This window comes from Andrographis paniculata, unplaced genomic scaffold (assembly GCF_009805555.1).
Source record: "Andrographis paniculata isolate CXL003 unplaced genomic scaffold, ASM980555v1 Contig60END, whole genome shotgun sequence".
NCBI classification, from domain to species: domain Eukaryota; kingdom Viridiplantae; phylum Streptophyta; class Magnoliopsida; order Lamiales; family Acanthaceae; genus Andrographis; species Andrographis paniculata.
In genome coordinates this window covers 208461-228845 of record NW_026137596.1, presented here as the reverse complement: position 1 = coordinate 228845, position 20385 = coordinate 208461, and the positions used below count along the sequence as shown (strand labels likewise).

At 38.2% G+C, this 20385-nt stretch overlaps 1 protein-coding gene across 1 annotated transcript; it reads right to left on the bottom strand.

Moving 5' to 3' along the window:
- Positions 1-32: 32 nt before the first annotated feature.
- On the bottom strand, positions 33-19870 carry LOC127259863 (protein SPIRRIG-like). Its single transcript, XM_051287474.1, has 20 exons — positions 19777-19870; positions 19174-19327; positions 17608-17677; positions 17400-17485; positions 17176-17311; positions 17026-17082; positions 16179-16355; positions 15480-15671; positions 15294-15359; positions 14315-14429; positions 12885-14059; positions 10030-10696; positions 9845-9947; positions 8633-9744; positions 6855-8505; positions 3639-6692; positions 2472-2780; positions 2061-2367; positions 1818-1964; positions 33-1713 (listed from the first exon to the last, which is right to left on the bottom strand). Exons 2-20 carry the CDS (start codon positions 19305-19307, stop codon positions 526-528), a joined length of 10746 nt encoding a protein of 3581 aa, XP_051143431.1. The 5' UTR covers positions 19308-19327; positions 19777-19870; the 3' UTR covers positions 33-525.
- Positions 19871-20385: the final 515 nt, after the last annotated feature.

Genomic DNA, 20385 nt, shown 5'->3' with positions numbered 1-20385 from the left:
TCCTCTCCTAATTTCTCTCTCTGTGCCTGTAACTTGTGAGTCCAAGAGTAATCATCAATCGCACAGAGTAACTAACTAACTAACTATTACATTCGTCGACATTGGGGCAGCAGCAGCTTCACCCGCCCCTGTTCTCGCTTCTGGAAAGAAAAATTCGTGTGTTATCTATCTATACAGCATCCTGTGATGAGAACAATTACCCAAACACGACTAGTATAGTAAAGTATATCGTACAGCTGCACATAATCAATGCCACTCCCCGCAGGTCAGGTCAGGTCAGGTCGGTTGCCTGTTGCTGTGCAATTGAGTTTCTTTGCTCACACAAGGAGCATGAGCATATGATCTATCGATCCATCATATTGAAGCATAGCCCAGCCGTTGCTTCTGCTCCATATTATTTTGTATGGAAGGAACTAACTACATGCACCCATCAACCTATCAATCAATCACATGAATATATGTATATATGCAGCAGGCAGCGAGCTAGCTAGCTACTTGAGTTGACAAGACAATCAACGAATGATGCTACTTCTTCATGGAGGATCTGAAGCTTTCGTCCCGCAATGTCCACGAAAGCAAGTGGCCACCTGAATCCCCACTCAGCAACTGCTTTAAATCGTTTGACAGACGCAGCGCCGTAACAGAGAACTTGTGGGACTTGAGTACCTTGTGGAGAATCAATCTGTACTCGGGAACTCTATCCCCCCCAAGTTTCAATGAATTCTCAGCCTCTTCATCAATTTGGGCACGCCCACACTCCTCACTGGAGCAGTGACTCACTTTCCAGACTCTGATATCGCCACCTTGGTGGCCCGAAACACACCAGTTAGTCTCCTGCCAGTCTGAGAAAGTCGACCCTACAAGTGAGAGAACAGAACCAGACGACACAAGTTGGGATGCATTCACCACTGCCAGACAATCACCATTAATGCTCCAAATAGAAACAACAGCACCGGCTGCAGTTGTTATTTCTCCCGTCAGGTCATTCATGAATATTGCTGAAATCGGGGAAGGGAACTCAGGAAGCTGCCTCAAAAATGTTAGAGAGCTGAGGTCCCATAATATTACTGCACAATCATCTGATCCGCTCACAATTATCATGTACGGTTGGCTAACATGAAGACACGTGACTTTACCGGTGTGGCCACAGAGAGACCTCTCCAGATGCAGGCGACGAACAGCGCGAGGCCCAAGTCCCTCTTTTTGGAGTCTCCAAACACAGACCAGGCTGTCGTCTCCACCAGTAACTAGTGTTTTGCCATCCTGGCTTGCAGCTACACATTGTATTTGGCTGCCGGAATGGAGATCTTCATGAGTGGATAGAAGCCTGTCCTGATTGTAACTCATGAACCTCAAGGTACGGTCTGGGAAGCCCCATGCAATGCATTTGGTGAATGATCTCGGTTTGAGCAAGTGATTCGTGCTGGTGATGAGAATCTTGTCGTTGAAAATTACAATCTGAGATATAGAAGATGCACTCTTACGAATCTCATGAGGAACGAGGAATGCAGAGTGCCTGAGCGGATGAGGTGGAAGCTTCCGATCAGTTCTCCTTTTCACATGTGGCTTCAAGAAGAGCTGTTTTGGGGTTTGTCCAAAGTGATTGATTTGTGCTAGAATAGATGCTTTCATTACTGGATCTGCAATCGAGTCAATGTCCACACTGCCCTCGTATGTGTAGTGGTAAAACACGTTTGCAGCTTCCTCAGCCGCCTGAAAAATTTGTAGAAATTTTGATGCTAAATAAAGAGAGAATGGAAGTACAGGCACGTGAGGTAGGAAGATACAACAAAATAAATTTATGATTGGATGATTACCTTCCCCCTCTGTTTCGATCCGAAGATGAGATCTATCCAATGATGAAGATGCTCTGATACATAATCACACTCCAGTGCTTCTCTGTGCTTTCGAATGAACTCCCTAGGACTGCCCTTGGCCCATGGAGGCAATACAACATCACCAACCTGCCAAAAGATGAGATAAGAGAGAATATTTGAAAAAGGAATAATAGGGTAGGAATCTATCCATTTAATTCCATCAATAAACAAACTTTAACAAACCTTTTCACCGGATTGTTTCTCACCAAAGTCAAGGTCGAATTTGTTTTCCAAGAACTCTGGCAAATAGAAAAACTCTGGAATGAGTTCCTTAACATCTGATGTGTTTCCTCTCCCAGCAGCACTCAGCCAGGTTTCTGGAATGCTGTTGAACAGCCTATCAGCATGGTCAAATTGTCCGCCCTGTAGCTTTTGATTCTCAGAGCTAAACGGAGGTAGCCGTAACAGGTAGAATAGAACAATCCCAGCACTAGAATAATGAGAACCATAATGGAATTTGGGAATTTCTGGATCATCCCAGCTCTCATATCTGTGGGAGAGAGAGTAAGAAAGAGGGAGATGAGTCGCAAACAAAGAAATGGAAATAGTAATGATTAATTAGATTAGATGGATCGAGAATTGTGAACCACCTACCTCCTTCTGAACTCCTCTTCTCCTTCTGAAGTCTGACAGCCCATTGGTTTCTGAAGATTACGAAACGTGTTTGGATGGGATAGATCAAGGTTTACACTCTCGTAATCAGCCAGGATCCAAGGAAACACCGGATACTGGGTGAGATCACTGTATCCACGGCCTGCCAGAGTGTTGAGATGCATGATATACTGAAAGTTGCTAATTTCTCCATTTTGCCACCTTTTGGAAAGGGAACTTGCTGTAGTCTTGTAAAGCCGACCTCCTTCATTGCTTTCCTGTTTTGTCGATCCAGTTATTGTTGCATCTAAACTGAAATGCATGCAAGGGGACGGGCTAACATGAGTTCCAATTTTGGCAGCATCCAGATGAAGAAGAACATAATAACGCTACTAAAAGAAGGAGTTACGTCAATGTGCAGAAGATGGAGATGGAGTGATTATAGATTACATACAGACATGATAAACCAAGGGGAGGGAAGACAAGGCACAAAGAAGAAAAGAAATGAATGTCCATAAACTAGAAATCAAAATTGCGTTTTAACCATAAATTAGATGTCGTTGACATGAGAAATCAAAATTACTTCTTTCTAGGCTAGGCTGTACATTCATTTACCAGAGTAATTACTCCGGTTCCATTCCAACCATAATCGGTGCTCTGTTTAGAGAGGAGGATCTAAGGTGAAATGATTAAACTAAAGTTAAGTATCATAAAAACACTGCATTTAATTTAGTATACAGACTTAAATATCAACGCCAACAATTTGGATATTTATAGTCTATACATTTCTATGAAGACACAAATGTAGTTGCGAATCTCGAAGAAGATCTAAATATGCAGCACATACAACAGTAACACCCCAATCATGCACCATGCCATTCCTGAGCTTTGATCTTTTTCTAGAGAAGCATTACCAAGTTATTAGTACCACAAGGTTGTCACTCCTCAATAACTTCTACTTTTCAACAAAATTTTCAAATACAGTCAACTAATTTGATTGCAGTGTACTAAGTGGTTTTCCATGGTGAGGTGAAGACATCTACCACTTTGGGGCAGCCTATAGTAAATAAAAATTTTAATTCTCAATAACTTTTACCACAACTCAAGGGAAAGTATGCAAATCAGTTAAAAAAAAAGAAGGTATGAATCCATAGGAACATAATAACTCACGTGTTGTTTCTTGGTAGATTCAAGGCCAACAAATTTCTGAAAACTTCTTCTCTCTCCTTTTTATGAAAAACAAGTAATCCATTGCAGCCATCCACGCTGAAAATCTCAATAGCAACAGGTCGAAGCTGATAATCGCGCTTCAGAAGCTCCCGCACACTGTCGAGCTTCCACAAACGGCAATGGTGAGGCATATTACCAGTACAACACAAATTTTCCCTACCCCAGACACCACCATCAAATGCCCATGCCCTTCCCCGTGAATTAGCACCCCAAGAGGAATTCGACTTGGAATGGGAATCTTTGCTACCAGAAATATCTTTCTGTACACCCAAAGCCTGATCAATGATGGAGAGTTCTTCTTCACTCTCTTTTTCACATACACAGCCAGATTCCTCAATGTAAAAATTCTCAATGATATATAGAGATGATTCCCCAATCACAAATATACCATCATATTTGTCAAGTCCAGCTACTCTTTCACAATTGTACTTGTGCTTGATTTTTTCAAAAGGTTCCAGATAAGGTCTGATCAAGTTTTCACCTTTGTCATTTAAATCTTTGTCTGACCTGTCGTCTGACACTCTCAATTCATCCACGTTTACTGGAGCGGATAACCTTGAAGAACCTAAATCAGATTTCCCTTGTCTAGTTTCTGTTCTCAGGGAAGATGAATCACTAGATTTGAAACCCGATTCAGCAGCTGAGTGCAGGCTTGCTTCGTTTATACTACTCTCTAGATCATCATTCCATCCAAAACTAGAAGAAGCAATGTCTGGTGCATCACCGGATTCTCTAATTGTTGGCTCATTATACAATTCAGATCTAAAAGATTCTTCCCTTGGCTTGTCAATTGCAATATTGAAAAAAGTGTCTGATTCAATCTCACAAGCATAGTGTTCATAATCAGTGTTTTCCTTGGATATGTCTTCCTCAGCTTTCTCAAACTGTCCCTCCAGAACATTTTGTATGGTGTCTATCTTTGCTCTACACCTTTCAAGCCTTTTGCGCATCCTGTATGGACCTTCAATGGAGCAAAGCTGCCACTCAAGTTCCTCTTTGGTTCTGGAAGATTTTTTAACTGGAAATATTCCTCTTTCATGTACAAGCTGTTGGAGATGATGAGCTTGCCACTCACTTTCAGCATGGACTACCCATCCATATCTATCCTGACGAGTAACACGTAATTCAGTGGCCATAACATCGTGCACCTTTTGAAGTGAATTTCGTCTTTCATTCAGTATTTCCCAATGTCTCCGTTCTGATGTTGAAAGGTCTTTTGATTTTCTTCCCATTTCCTTCGAACGACGATTCTCCAAAGCTTTTATCCTCACTGAAGGGAATTTTGTTGCCCCTGCTACATATTGCCTCCACATGACAGCAGCCCCCTGTTCCATTACTTTATTGATGATTGTCTCAGAACTATGAAACCATTCAAAAAATTCTGATATATTTCCAGTCAAAAGCTTATTGAAACCACCCTGTAGAAGATCCTCAGTTTGGCCTTGACTTGATTTAGAGACTAGAAATTCTTCAAGTGCAACCTTACGGTGTACCAGAAAATACTTGAGAATATCAATAACTGTACTCCATATATGCTTTCTGTGATCGCGGAGTAGAGATATCAAATTTACACAAAGACAAGAGAACAGATCAGTATCACGATTGGTGGGACAAAAAATTATTCGCCTGTGAGCAATAAGCAACTGTAAAACTGTGATAATATCAATCCCTCCATCCTCTGGTGAAGAGTAAGAAAACAATTTTGTCCTTGGTTCATTCTGCATGCCCAAGCCTGCAAGCAGATTGTCTTCCCCTATTGTATACAAGAATGATGGAAGAAAACAGAATAAAATCATACGGTTCATATTTTTAATAAGCGCCTGTACATAAGTATCAAGTTGTCTACTTCCCCTTGCAAGTGAAAGGAATCCCTTGCCAGATGGAATTATTTCTTCAATCCGACCATCTTTATTTGCCAACTGCAACATCGATAGTAAAAACTCCAAAGTCTTCAATAGACCACCGGATTGGGGAAAAGCTCCCATATAAACACGATCAACAATCATCCAAGACAATGCATCTAAGTTTACTGACCACCTGTTCTTGTCCAATTTTTTCTCATTTTCCTCATCATCACGTAAGAGACGCCTTTCAAGAAAGTTCATCAATCTAGTGAGGCATAATCCCTGAAAAGCTAGAAAAGATTCAGAATCAACATGCAAAGGTACACTTTCCAAGACAGTCTCAAGAACTGGTATAGCCTTCATCTGCTCAGTCACAAAATCTGAAAGTACTTCTGCCATAAAATCTAGAACAGCAGTAGCACCAGCAGAACATGGACCACCTCCATAGCCAGAACTATCCACTTCTAGCAACAGCTTTGGAGTGATTGCAAATGCTGTGCTTGGAGCATATTCAGCATGGGATATAAACTTAAAATCTGAAGAGAAATCAGTTTCACTTACTGACATGAAAGAATCCACAGATGGAGCCTTAGAGGGATGGAATTTGGAATCATTGTGGCTCGCACCTCCCAGCGAAGATTTTGACGCTAAATCTGGGGAGGGAGCCAGGGATATCTTGGTATCAGAACTCTCAGGTGGTGTAGAAGCTTCATGTGCAGTGAAAGACCTTGAATTCTCTGAATTATTCGCCTGAATATGATCTTGGACACTTAAAATATCCCTGAAGTTTAACTCATTACCGCAAGAAGTAGCAGAGGATAATTGATCAACTGCTTCAAGGTCAGCACTTGTCACAGCCTGAAGATCTTCCTCGACCTTTTTGTCTAATTCATGCTGGTCTTCCAAATCCACAATCACTGGTTTCTCAGTAGTAACATCATCATGGAAAATAGGAATCTCTTCAGAATTCACAGTGACATTTCCTTGAGCAAAGCTGCCAACAGTGATAGAGATCTTTGATGATTGCTCATGTTCAGGAGGCAAGCTAGAGAAAGAATTTGGGGAACTATAGATCTCATCAAGATCATTCAGATTCTTGTCCTCTGATTTCAAAGTTAGTTCTTTAGCCATATCTACAGCATGGAAAGCCCTGGAAGACAAAGATGAGCATGTTCAACTGATTGAAGTAAACAATGCACAATGCATGATATGTTTGATCTACATGAAATATTTTACCAAGCATAACTAAAAGAACCATCATACATAAAGCAGAATTGTTAGTGAAAGGCAGTGGCCAAGTATGAACCAAGACCTGACACAGGAAAAGTAGAGGTCAATACAGCTCTCAAGGAACTCAGCTCGTCTGCATATGGCAGAAAATGGAGGACACATCTTTGCAAGATCAACTATGAACCTCAGAACTGAAGTAGCTGCAGCTGGGGATGATGCCTCGCCACCCATCAAACGAGCGGCATAGGTTTTGTGCATCAGAGCTTCACCTTGAAGCTCTCCAGCCATGTCTTCATGTCCATTGAAAAGTTCAGCCACAATGCTAGCACCAACCTGAGAAAGATTTCCAGTTTGATGTGCAACCATTGACTGAACGCATAACCTATCAAATGTTGCTTTAGCCATAGCAATTACAGAGTCCAGTAGTTCAACAAACTTCAATTCTCCATACTGGCCATCACTTGGCATTAGTGCATGGAAGTCTAGCATGCGGACTTCAGGTAATCTTGGATATACAGGCTTCCCATACATCAGACAAAACAAAATGTAATATATATCAGGAGAATCATAAAAACTACGAAGCACCCGTGCCAAACCTGGATAACCTCCACCTGATCGAAATTTCAGAGCAAATGTAGAGAAAGAGGAAAGGCACACACCTAGAAGAGTCATGATCCATCTCATACTAGTAGGATGAAGTGCTTCATCAAGAAAATAAGTAATTAATCTAGATGAAACAATTTTTTGCCACTGCTCAAGTAACTCCTCTGATTGAATGGTCACCTGAAGATCAATTAACATCTCAAGTAACATATTTCTTACAATAACATGCTTCCCCATTGGTTCTCTTCTAATTTGATCACGTAATGTTGCTTCAGGGGGATCAAAGGTCATAAACACAAACCTTACAACATTTTCCAATTCAGAAGGGAGAAATCCATCCCTCAAAATGAGACCTAGTAATGCCACTACATGTTCCAACACTGGCACCTCAACATCACCCCTCTGCAGAGTCACAAGAAGATGCTGAACGAGGTTAATTCTACGTAGAATAGTAAGGTTGTGATTCCTGTACCAATGCATGGAGACTAGGTTCTCAAGAAATCCAAGTAAAGAAATTTGAACTGAAACTGGAGCTGCCACCCAGAGGGTCCAATCCAGCAACACATGCTCAACCATATCAGAATTTGACAGAACAATGCAATTAGAAGTCTCTGTAAGAGTATCTGCATTTTCCAGTTCTGACATATGACTAAATGACTCATTCGGTACAGAAAAATCGTCAATATCTACTTGAGTTTCAACTGATGAAAATTCCTCGTTGAACTTTGATATATTGAGATCTTCAAAGCTAGCTTCATTGATGATGGAAGACGGTGACAAAGTCGGCTTCATGCTCCTAGTTTTCCTTGGTTCAGAGAAAGTAGCCTCACATGCAGAGATTTGGAAAAAGATCTCTAGTAATTTAATGTCAAACATGGACATTCTCTGGTGCAGGAAAAGGGCTAGCACGTGGTATCCTCTGCACTTCTGCATGTCTCTCACATTCTGTGGATTCTGATGGAGGACACAGGCAAGCAATGTCAAGGACATATGAAGCATGTCCCTTGATTCAGAGGCTTCAATAAGTGCAAGGACCACAGCCATACCACCAATGGGGCGAATTGTATCACTTATCATACACTGCTTACAAACATATGCATCTCCCAGAAGATGACCAAACCGAGGTATACCTTGGGGAAAATAAATAAATATATAAATAAAATACAAAATTAACCAACAACAAAAGATAATAACTAATTAAAGTAACTTACATCTGCAAAATAAAAGATTATACATAAAGTTTACGACATCACTCACCTCCAATGGGAGAAGCAGCAGCTGACATAGGATCAACGAGATTGAGAATAGATAAATTTCCGGGTGACCGGAAGATCTCTGTACTTGTGCCACCAAATGCAAATATCAATTTTTTACCCCATAACTGAAGGGAGTGATAACCTAATTTATCAGGATTCCATACAAATCCACTACCATTCAACTTCAGGATCCCTTGCTTCCCATTAGCATCAGATTTTTGCATGTTAGATGGTGAAGGCAGGTCTGAATCTAAAGAATCCAAGATAGCCATGCTGCCCCCACCACAGGCCTGGTTGGGAACAAACTGCAACAAATTTGTGTCCTGGTAAAGTCCCCTGTATCCTCTCCCAAGAATATACATAAAACATATAGAGCCTGGAAGGAGCACTTCATCAAAAAGATAGCATGATCGAAGCTTCCACGACATATCACTAACCCTTGCACAAGCTTCTGGTGTTCCAATAGTTACATGCACAGACTTTCCTGCTGGGGATGGGGAATATCCAAGTTTCCCTGTGTGCCTTAGTTTTCCATTAAGATACACATAAGCAAAGCTTGCTTGAAAGAGTCCAGCCAAAGCACTTGGTTTTGTATGCACAACTGCAAGATGATGCCACTTGCCTTCCTCCATTTCTAGTCCAGAAAATGTCAAGGAGGACGAATTGCTCGTAGAAAGAGTGAGAACCCCATCATGATGCAGACAAAGATCAGCATAAAAGGTGCTTCCGTTATCCACTGCCCCAACAGAGAATAATCGGAGCACTTGAACTCCAACTTGTCCATTAATCAAGTTATACCTTTTCGGAGAGCCAACTGTAGAAGCTTCAGTGTCCTTTGTTGGTGACTTCAAAAAATTTTTATACTGAAACCAACAAACAAAAGAATAACCAGCAGCTGGAGGCCATGACCTTGCTCCTAATGACACTTGAATGGAAGCATGTCCCTTCTTGCTTGTGTCCAACTCAATAAATGGTGCAAAAGAAACACCTTCTGAGCCAATATCTTCTGAAAGAATCAATCTCTCCATCATTGCAACAAGACAACAGCCAGACTTTGCAAGTCTTGTTTGCAAAATGTACCTGACAATAGTTTTAAGTTCTGAAACTGATAGCCTGTCAGAAAGAAATGTGCTAGTATTAATAAAATACAACTAAAAGCAGTGCAAATGGAGTTCTAGACAAGCTCAGAATCTTGGTCAAGAGATAGAATTACCTATATGCACCAAGAACTTCCACAATCTTCATAGCATGAGCAATTAGAGGTGTAGAACTTAACATGAAGGGGTATAGTGTCTCCAGAAGAAGCTCCACGCAACCTATCAGAATTAGAGGACAAATGACTAAGGATGCTTGCAGTAATCTGTAAGTACATACAAACTAAAGATGGAAAATTCGCACCTACAGATGTGAGGTTTTCCATATTGAAGGAACTAACACAAGCAATCTGCTCAACAAAGTTTAGTAAATCTACTTGCACTTTAGGAGTAAACAGCAGCAACGTGTGTAAGAGCACTCTGACTGCAGCAGCATTATACACCCGTGTTTTGTAAGTGACTAAAAAGCCCGACAATGTAAGTAAAGGTAAGCCAGCTGATTCATTTTTCTCACTATCTTGTTCAGACATCATAAATGGCGTGTTAACTACCTCTAGAGCGAGCTCCAACATCAATTGTATAAATTGCCACTCACATTCTATGCAAATTAACTGAGATTTGCACAGAAGTTCATGAAATGTAGGCGAAGATAATATTCCATGGAGTTTCGATCGGTTGACAACATTATCACAGGCCCCTGCTGTTATTACGCGTAACGTATATGTAAATAACTTCATGTATACTGTTATAGAAGGATGATTTTTTTGTTGAAGCATGGTTGCAAGAAGTGAAAACCCGCCTGCCTCCCCAAAAACCCTCTGGGCTGAGCTGTTAGATCTTAATATGCGCCACAAGGCCCCAAAAGTATCACATGCTGCATCATGTTGAAGTGTGTATTGAAATCCCAAAACACTTGTAACTATCCCAGTTTTCAGAACATCAATCAAAGAGGCCAGCTCTTCAGGGTGGGTCTGATGAAAACAGAAAACATTATGTGTTAACACTAATGATTATGACAAATCCACAAAGACATTGAAGAAGCACAAAGTCATGGAATAAGATTCCATTCACCCAAGCTTAAAAAGAGCAAGAAAACAGTAATTGTCAGAAACAAAGTCCTAGAAAGAATTCAAATTTTAGAACAAACTGGCTAAATTATTCACAATGGTGTAGATGATTTGAAGGTTAAACTTGGAAAAGCAAGGAACAAAATATTGTAAGAAGGTCATCAGCAGAATCTGAATTCAGAGATATTGCCTAAGGAATATACAAACTGTTTTGGCTAAAACAAATTCTTGATGATTTGAAGACTAAACTTGAAGGCCCTATGGAGCTGCACATTGATAACAAATCTCTTATCAACATTGTTCATTACCCCTACAGAATTAGAAGACAAAACACATTGGAATAGATAGACATTTCATCAAGGAAAAGCTGGAGGCAGGATTGGTGTGCATGTTTTACATTCTCTCTGACTTACAAGTTACACCTAGCCGATATCTTAACCAAGGGACTTTGCAGCTTGAAATTTATGTACTCCTCCTATTCAAGTTGGGGAATGGAAGAAATCTATTCGCCAGCATGAGGGTTATCAAAATATATTTCTAGATTTAGGTAGATATGATTAGTTTAGATTTAAAGATCATTAGTATATTCCTAAATTTTTGGGATTAAAATTGATTATTTCTTTTTCTATTCACTCATGTAACTCCATATATCTGTGCAGTATCAATGAGTGAATAGACTCATTTTTCAATTTTTTTTATCATAATAATTCATGTAATAATATTAACAATATGCTAAAATACCCCAATAAATTAAGAAAACCAAAAGAAAATTTTAAGGAGAACATGGAAAACCAAGAGATCAAACAAACTGTAGCAGCATCACTTCCACATTGTATGGGCCAATGAATGCGAGAGTCTAGGCATATGGCGGTCTTGAATACTTTGATTCAATAGAGGTAGCAAATCAGAAGCACACCGATCAGGCACACATAGAAAAAGAAAACACATATTGAGAAAAGAACAACCCCCACTACAAGAATAATTGAGTAAATTAAGCTCAAACCAGCTAGAGTTTGACACTCAAATTAAGTCGTATAGACACTAGCAAAATTTTAAGCTGGTTGGCTAAGTTGGCCGTGCAGAGTTGGAAACTTTCTCTTTAGTGGAGTGTATGCAATAAGCACAAAGAGTTCTTTTGTGGATGTTTAGGCTTTAAGTGACTGGAAGAGAAGGAATACAACGAGAGGACTGAACGGAGACATTGAAAAGAGAGAAAACTATGCAATTAAGATAGTTGCACATTAGTTAGGAGATGTGAGAATATTTCTTGGAGGCATGATGCATACATGCAGTACAACTGAACTAAAGTTTGTCATGAGCAGCCGAGATGGCTGACAGTTGCTAAAGTTGATATGATTCAAAACTGAAGCATGCATTAATAGGACTGGTGGCTTTTGCTGGAGAGGATGTAACACAGAAGGTCAAAATGTGCAACAGAGTTTGCAGTGGCACTAATCTTGACAAACACAGCAGCGAAATGTTGCAAAAGAGAGAGAAGGCAACTGCTCAAATGGAACATGATAGCAAGATTAGAATGGATGTACCTTAGTAGTATGTGGAATGCAGCAACGGTTAGCAAATCAATTGTATCTTAAAAATAAGAATTTCTTATGTTCCATCCAAATAATAAATGCATTCCATCGCCCTTATTTTAATTGAAAATGCAAATTGGAAATAGAACAGAAGTCAAATATTAAGAAGATATTCAAACACTATCAAATTTCTAACCATTGATGGAAAATAAATTATGCAATAAATCCTTGTTTATGCATACAATCCCATTATCTCAATCACGTTTGCAGAATTCCTTTTTTTTTTTTTCACACCCCTGGCGTAAATATAGATAGATGGGAGAAAATAATCACAAATGCATATATAATATATATATATATATATACACACATATATAGGCACGGAAGGAGATGAATGAGATGCATAAAGTAGATCATATTTTAAAGTTACCACTCCAAATCGCAAGGAGTAAATTATTCTAGGTATTCTCCACACAATACCATGTTGTCATGGGAACTTCTACCATGGTGGAAATAAAATGCAAAAATAGAATACATAGAGCATTAGAAGAAGATTGTACCTGCTTGATATCCTCTATAATCAAAGATGACAACACCCGTAGGGCACCCGGACGGTGTATATCAGATGCCAAGAAAGGCAGTATGATGCTCAAACCATTAGCAGAACGGAATGATGCCTGATTTACATCTGATTTCTTTAATAAGGACACCAAACAATCCCAAGCAATTTCTGTTGCATCTTCTTCTTCAAAGATAAGGGATCTTCTAGAATCAGTATCTAACAAATTTGGGGAAGATAGAATTGAATCATCACTCGAAAAGTGCTTCTTGTAGCTACTAGGGCTACTTTTTCTTCCTGAATAACCTTGGTTCTCTATAAGTTGCTCAGGCCCATTAAGAAATTTGTTCTGATTCAGATCCTCCAACAGAAGCTCCATTACACCAACTTCTCGGAGGATATTCTTATACTGTTGGTCAAATGATAGGAGCTTCAGGAAAAATGATAGAATTGTATGCTTCAGTTTAGATGCTGCTGATTGCTGTAGCAAGCAACAAAGTGAAAGCAACTCTTGTTCAGGGATTATATTTAATACAGACACAACATATTCAAGAATTTTCAAGATTATCTCTCGAAGTGATGAATGGAAACCAGCCATATTAAGAATCAAGAGAGGTACGATCCTCAACTGCTGACACAGCTTGTAGTTTTCAGCATGACTTGAGAAAATCTTCAATAATCTATTGAGTACTTCGGCCTGCAATTCTAGACTTTCAGCTTTAATAATTATATCCTGCAATATTTGAACAGCTTCTAAATCTTTGATTTTTTCATTATCCTTTTCTGAGGTTTCATCATCTATTGATTTAGAAGATGATGCCTGACTTCTGCCATGTTCATTAGCCTTTGTATGAGAACTTTTTGAAGTTTTTGGTTCAGAGAGATTAGGCGCATTTGAGGGACCTGTTTGGGCAAAAGCAACAATGATGTCAAGAAGCCTAATGAGTGCAGGAGAGATATTGCATGGGGAGTAGTTTCCTCCATCTTCTCGTAAGTTCTCCCAATCTGTCCCTCCAGCTGCATCCAAAGTGTCCATAGCCAAATCATCATTAAAAGAAGACTTGGTCTGAAATGTTTCACTGCCTTGACATGTTGACAGTGTCAAAGCAAAGTGAACCACAAAATTATAGCCATGTGCATTGTGAATATCCTCGCTGAGTCTTATACCACCAGCCTCTACAGGAAAATTGAACAACATCAGCTTCTAATTAATTTATAGAAAAACATTGTTCAGTAAGCAAAAGTGAGTCACTACTGCAAAATCAGTCAACATATAATTCAATAAATAGTAGCAAATAAAGCATAGGTGTTTAAAAGAAGCTACCAATAACTTGAGCTTATGTAGATTTGGAAAATAAAGATGAAGCGTAAGAAAGAAACATGCAAGTACCAAAAGCTACAATGTATGCTAATGGCATCCCACATATTTACCTGGTCTGTAAGACAACTCAACACTTTGAAGCAGCAACTCTACAATACCCAAAGTGTAAGTTGGATCACCACAATCAGGGTTGAAATCCTTGACCGCCATTAGAAGAACTTTTATCTAGAACATAGAAGCATCAAAATAAAAAGGTTGTCTCTTCAGATATAAGCAATCATTACAAAAATCCAATAAAGGGCTGTGACAAAAAGGAAAAAGGTTTCCAATCACTGTCCTTTATATTTTACTGGAATAACATCTTCTCCCACTGATTCTAGTTGACTTTTCTGATTCAAACAAGTTCTAGGTAATTGAATATATATGTGTATATATATATATATTTCACTTTGATAAGTCCTCTCACTTTGCCAAGTAGTCAGCAAATTACTCCCACTTTTAGATTGCAACTTTAGATAGAAGATTCTTTTTCACTGATTTTTTTGGTTGATTTATGTCTTTGGGGTTTTTAATTTTATTTTATTATTATTAATGGGCAATAAATACATCATATAATACCAATCGCCCCCAACTAAGAAACATTTAATGTGGATCTACCGTCTACATACATTCTCACTCAAAACTTTCAAAAGTCTTATGAACGTTACTACGAGTATATACATTCGCTACAAAAAAACTAACTTTTACTTTTTTTTTTTTTTTATAGAGAAATAAGGGAGAACTCAATAAGTTACAACCAAAAAAACAGATCATCATTTCCTCTAACACCCCATTTTGCATAACTATCCACAGCCTGTTTTCAATTCGGGAAACGTGTTGGAAAGTTAGGAAAGGGAACTTCTCAATAGAGTCAGAGCTTGTTCACAAATCTAGTTCTGATACCTGATGGTTTATGCATAAACTACCAAAGGGCTTATAATTTTCCTCATGACAGCCACTTGGGGAAAGAAGTGAAAGAATTTGCAATTGATCACTCTTCCACGTGTTATTAATGTTACACATAATCTTTGATATGGGATAGTTACATACCAGATGATGCTTTTGTATATACTTGGTTAAACTGCCATTGTCGTTAATCAAAAGAAGACCAAGAATCTGGAACAACAATAGTAACAAATAAAAATAAGATATACTCTAGAATTAAAGAGTCATGCTTCAGGTAATCACCACGCATATTCTCTGCTACTTTTTGGAAAAAATGATATCGCATATTACCTGCATAGAATGTCGGTAAAGCTGAATGGCATGCAAAGGCAAAAGACCTTCCTTGTATTGAGAAAACACCAGTCCAGAACCATTAGCAACAATTTGAAACAGTAATTCAAGTGAATCATCATCTACCAGGCTTTGTGCAGCTGATGGTTGACCAGCCAATGCCTTCATGATATGGACAATGCTGTCCTCAACCTGATAAAACCATATAAAGGTAAGAAAATCCTAGAAAAATTTGTACACGGATAAAATTATTAATGACACAACCAGTAGTGTGATAATATGCAACTTCTTGTAATGTTGGACTGAGGTTTCTCTTGAATTGAGAGCGATTCTTATTTACAGGTTCCTGACTAGCTTTCAGGTGCTAATTTTCTTCATCTAAGCAGTTCTGTCTACTGCAATACAAAATGGGCTTCAAAGTTGCATGCAATCAAGATTACTTAAACTTGGGAAGCAGATGTGGCACACTAAAAAATAATTTCGAGTTCTGATTCAGTCACCTAGCCAACTACTCTAAAATTTGTGATAATAAGGAGATAAATTTGAAATAACAAACATTCAAGAAGAATTTCATACCTGACTCAATGAAAAAACATCAATAGCAAACTGCTTATTGCAGAGTGATAGTACAATTCAACAACATAACAGTTGAGACAGGAAATCTATAAATTATATTAAAAAATAAAAACATTATAGCACCTCGAGCTGGGGGGCAGGTTTTGTTTTAAAATCATAGCTTTCATTCATTGATAGCAGCTCCTTGTCATCAGTCAGCTGTTGTCTCTTTCTGAGTCCATCAGGGGTGAGGAGAGTGTTTAAGACATGAATGAGACAGCAAAAGATTCCAGAATCAAGGAATGATTGTTTGTCAACAGGCTGAGGCAAACAACCACTTTGAATTACTTAAAAACATAGAGATAGCAGAAAAAATAAAAAAAACAAAAATGCATTCACAAACACGTTCACCATTCTGGTCATAAATTTTGTCTATTAGCAGTGCCATATATAAATGGATACATCAATCTATTAATGAAAAATCATAATTATTTACATGGAATTGAATACAGGGTCAACTTAAATATAAATTAAAACTTGATTTAACAAGTATATCAAGATGCTTAGTAATCCATTATTCAAGTGAATAAACTCATTTCCATTATGAGAAATCCATTGATATCATTTTGCTTTTCACTGTAGGGAAGCCTCAAGGATCATCAAAAACTGAAATTAACAAGTGAAAGAATTCCCTCCAAACTCTTCACCCTTAGCAAAGATGACAATGAAATGACGTTGCTTAAGGTGCAGCAAGGACTGGAAATCTAGATAGTTTTATGTGCTCTCATGTTTTTTACAGTTGCGAACAAAGTTTACGCTAAGCCATATTAAGTTGTGTATTACATGCAGATTTGAATCATCACAATTATAAATGAATGGAAAATGACATATTTCAAATATAACATATAATGTGAAACTAACCACCACGCTATCAGCTTGTGTAGCATATAGAGTGGCAGTGTACTTTCTTTTGATGGGTTGATAGGCATACCCCAAAAACAAGTATTTCCAGTGCTCGTAATAGATTTGCACCAGGTCTGATACCATCCTGCAGAAAACTACAACTATAAGTTGCTATTAATTAGACAACTCCATGCACACAAATTACAATATTGAAATTTTTGTGTAAAGACATTAAGACCTTTGTGGTTTCAGAAAAAAATGCCATAACTCTATCAACTTCCAAGGATTTTGTTTTACACTTGAGCCTCAATTTTTCTACCTCTGTCACAAATGCCCTTCCCACTGTGAAAGCAAACACGTGTGGCTCTGCTAACCTGTGCTTGTTACCACTCTAGCATCAGACACTAATTATAAACGTAGAAATCAAATTTAGAATTAAGGAAAAGACTGTTCTCCTCTCACATGTTAATTACTTGAGGAACATTTGATTGCTGCTTCCCTAATCTACAAAAGAACTCTAGAGTCCAATTCAAAGCCTTCTCTTTTTCCTGCAAGCACAAAAGCACTTGTAGAGTTTGCCATTCTTGAAGTGAAAGACTGTGGAAGCAAATGCTCTGGTGATAACATCACTAAACATAACACCACAACTTTCGTAGACATCTCGCAAAACCTTCTCAGAAGTAGATGAATGAAACTCTTCCCAGTGCTTCCTGAAATCCAATTCAGATCCATGCTTGTCCCTGTTTCACAGGATTGTAAAAAACAAATAATATTGTTTTTAGTGAGAAAATAAATACCATCTTTTATTTTCTTCCAGTACTCTATATTCACTTTACAGACTAATGCATATATAATCAGAAAATACAAATGGATGGGAACCATTAGACTCTTCAGAATCCCCTATGAAGGTAAATATTATATACTTATTTCCCTAAAAAAAAATAATAATAAAAAAAAAATATCACACTTCCCATTACACTTGAGCATATACATCAGCCATGCCCAGTGTGTCACATTGTTCCTGAAAATGATGTACCACAATGCCTTTCAGAGCACATCAGCTACTTGCTTTAAAGAAGGTGTGAAATGATACAATCCTTTTGTTCATTACTGCCGCACGAAAATCAAATTCAATGTGCTTGCATCATTCTTGAAAGACAGGATTATTGATTATGTGAATGGCAGAATTTGGAATACACCTTGATTTGGTTGTAGGAATAATCTATGGTGAGAGGTGCTGAATTTGGAATGGGGAGAGGAGATGACTCATGTAAAAGGGCATCGGGGACTCTGTGGAACAAAAAAGATTGACAATCATAAAAAGATCACATGTATAAGACTTGTTATCCCTAAACCCAAAAGGTTTTTTCTATTTGATCTACTGAGATCACGTGGAAGACAAGAGAAGCCCAACAGATGTCAAAGCCTTAGGCTGACCTGACCTGTTGTATTGAAGTCATACCTGGTGTCTAGAGTTTGCCTCAATTTGGTAACACTCTGGAACATCAATCCAAAGCTACAAAAGAGTTTTCTAAGAATCTAGAACACCATTCTGTTGACCAATACCAGTTTGAATGGCCAATAAGGATAGAAAGGAGGCCAAATCTATATAGAAATCCCTTCCAAACCAAGAAACTGATTAGCTAGATTATGTCGCCAAATCTGTAGAATGTGCTCCACTCCATTATTACTAGACATCATAATGGACGATCCAGCTGGATGATTGCATTCAGTTAATATGATGCATACAACTCTGCTATTGTGAAAGAATTCACTCTTCTTGTTATACTGCTACTCTTCCAAATTTGAAGGAACTGGAAAGCAGGCTCTACAACCAACAACCTAACCACGTTCAAAGATGGATGTCTATCTATTCATATTTATAAAATATCCTAGACCTCTAGTGAAAGGCTCATATTCAAATAGACGAGCCTCCTTACTCCATTCTTTAGTTTTGAGTACTTAGCATATAATCTCAAAATATAACTATTTTATATATATATATATATATATATATATATAAAGTAGTTCAAGTCTACATAGAGTTGCTATTATTTCTCATCGCAGCGTACATAATTACACATGGTAATCTTCATCCATGGTATCTGATAGAAAATTCAGTATTTATCACTTTACCAAGTCGTTGATAATTCCACCCACTTGTGAAGAAAGAAGCCACATAGAGCATAAATATAGAAACCCCAAGATAAGTTTTGTATCAAAAGAAAGAACAAACCTCGAAAGAAATGAAGAGTCTTGGCTGAAGAGAGGTCCATAGCCATTGCTACTCTCTCCGTGCTGCGTCGAAGATTGAGAATGAGAAATACCAACTCTTTCCCTGAGGGCTTTAAACAATGTTGTCCATTTCATCGTTTAATTTCTTCTTCCCCCTGAATTTGCCGCAGATATAATTTACTGGAATTACGCAAATTTTACGATAAAATACAGCACACAAAAGCTCGTTCATCCGGCTGGAAAACTAGATCGTTTCCAATTCGCGGATATATGATCCGAAATCCACACCCTCCCCGGAAAAACTCCCTGGCTCATCCCCGGGATTTTTTTTTTTTTTTTTTATGGAACAAATGCTATTAAAGAGAAATGCTTTAGAAAAAATAAAAATGGAAAGAGGAATCCAATTAGGGATTGAAGGGAGCAATATCTGTATTTGCAAGCATCTACATGGACGCGCTTATAGACCATGCAAGTATGAAACAACAATCTGATGAGTGCAAGCTTGAAATCAGAGAGTGAATCAATTATTAACATTAATTTATGGATGACGTGATTGTTTTATTGGACTAATCAACGAAGATGGGATTAAGATGACAAGCATTACATTTACAGCAAAGAGGCGAACAATGGCAACGCTTTCTCGAATAACCTCTCGGCGCCTTCTTTCTCGCTCGGACGCCTTCCACCGATATCGATACGTATATATATCTTTCTCTCTCCGAACCGAACATGTACGTTTCTGCATTCTCCCCTATTTGACCTTGGCGGGATCCACGTCCATTCAACCGCCACGCGGCGACTAGACGACGGTAATAGAATGATGTACATATTCCATGGAGTATTATTTATTTGTAAGTCGCAGTTTCCAAACATGAGCATAAATCGCGTTTTCAATCTAAATTAGTAATATAATCCGACCATGCTTGGTACCGTGCCGCCGTACGTATCAGCCAATCGCCATTTTCCGTTGAAGATTATTGTATTTATAGATACTTTTGTAACTTTCATGAAATAATTTTTAATTTAATAGTATCTCCGCCTCATAACAAAAGCATACTAATACTAATACGTACAAATAGTTTTGTATTTTTTTTCTTTTTCTTGATTTATATAATAATTAATACTAAACATCAGTGCAAGAAATCATAAAATACTTTTCTTATAGTATAGAAATACTATGTTACATGACAAATAAAATATTATTCTATTGATA

Excerpts from the sequence above, each read along its gene's own strand:
- LOC127259863 (XM_051287474.1), bottom strand. The coding sequence starts at position 19,307 with ATGAAATGGACAACATTGTTTAAAGCCCTCAGGGAAAGAGTTGGTATT. Across the intron at positions 17,678-19,173 it reads GACTCTTCATTTCTTTCGAG|GGACAAGCATGGATCTGAAT; the intron begins GTTTGTTCTTTC and ends CCTGTGAAACAG. Across the intron at positions 2,781-3,638 it reads AATCTACCAAGAAACAACAC|TTTAGATGCAACAATAACTG; the intron begins GTGAGTTATTAT and ends CATGCATTTCAG.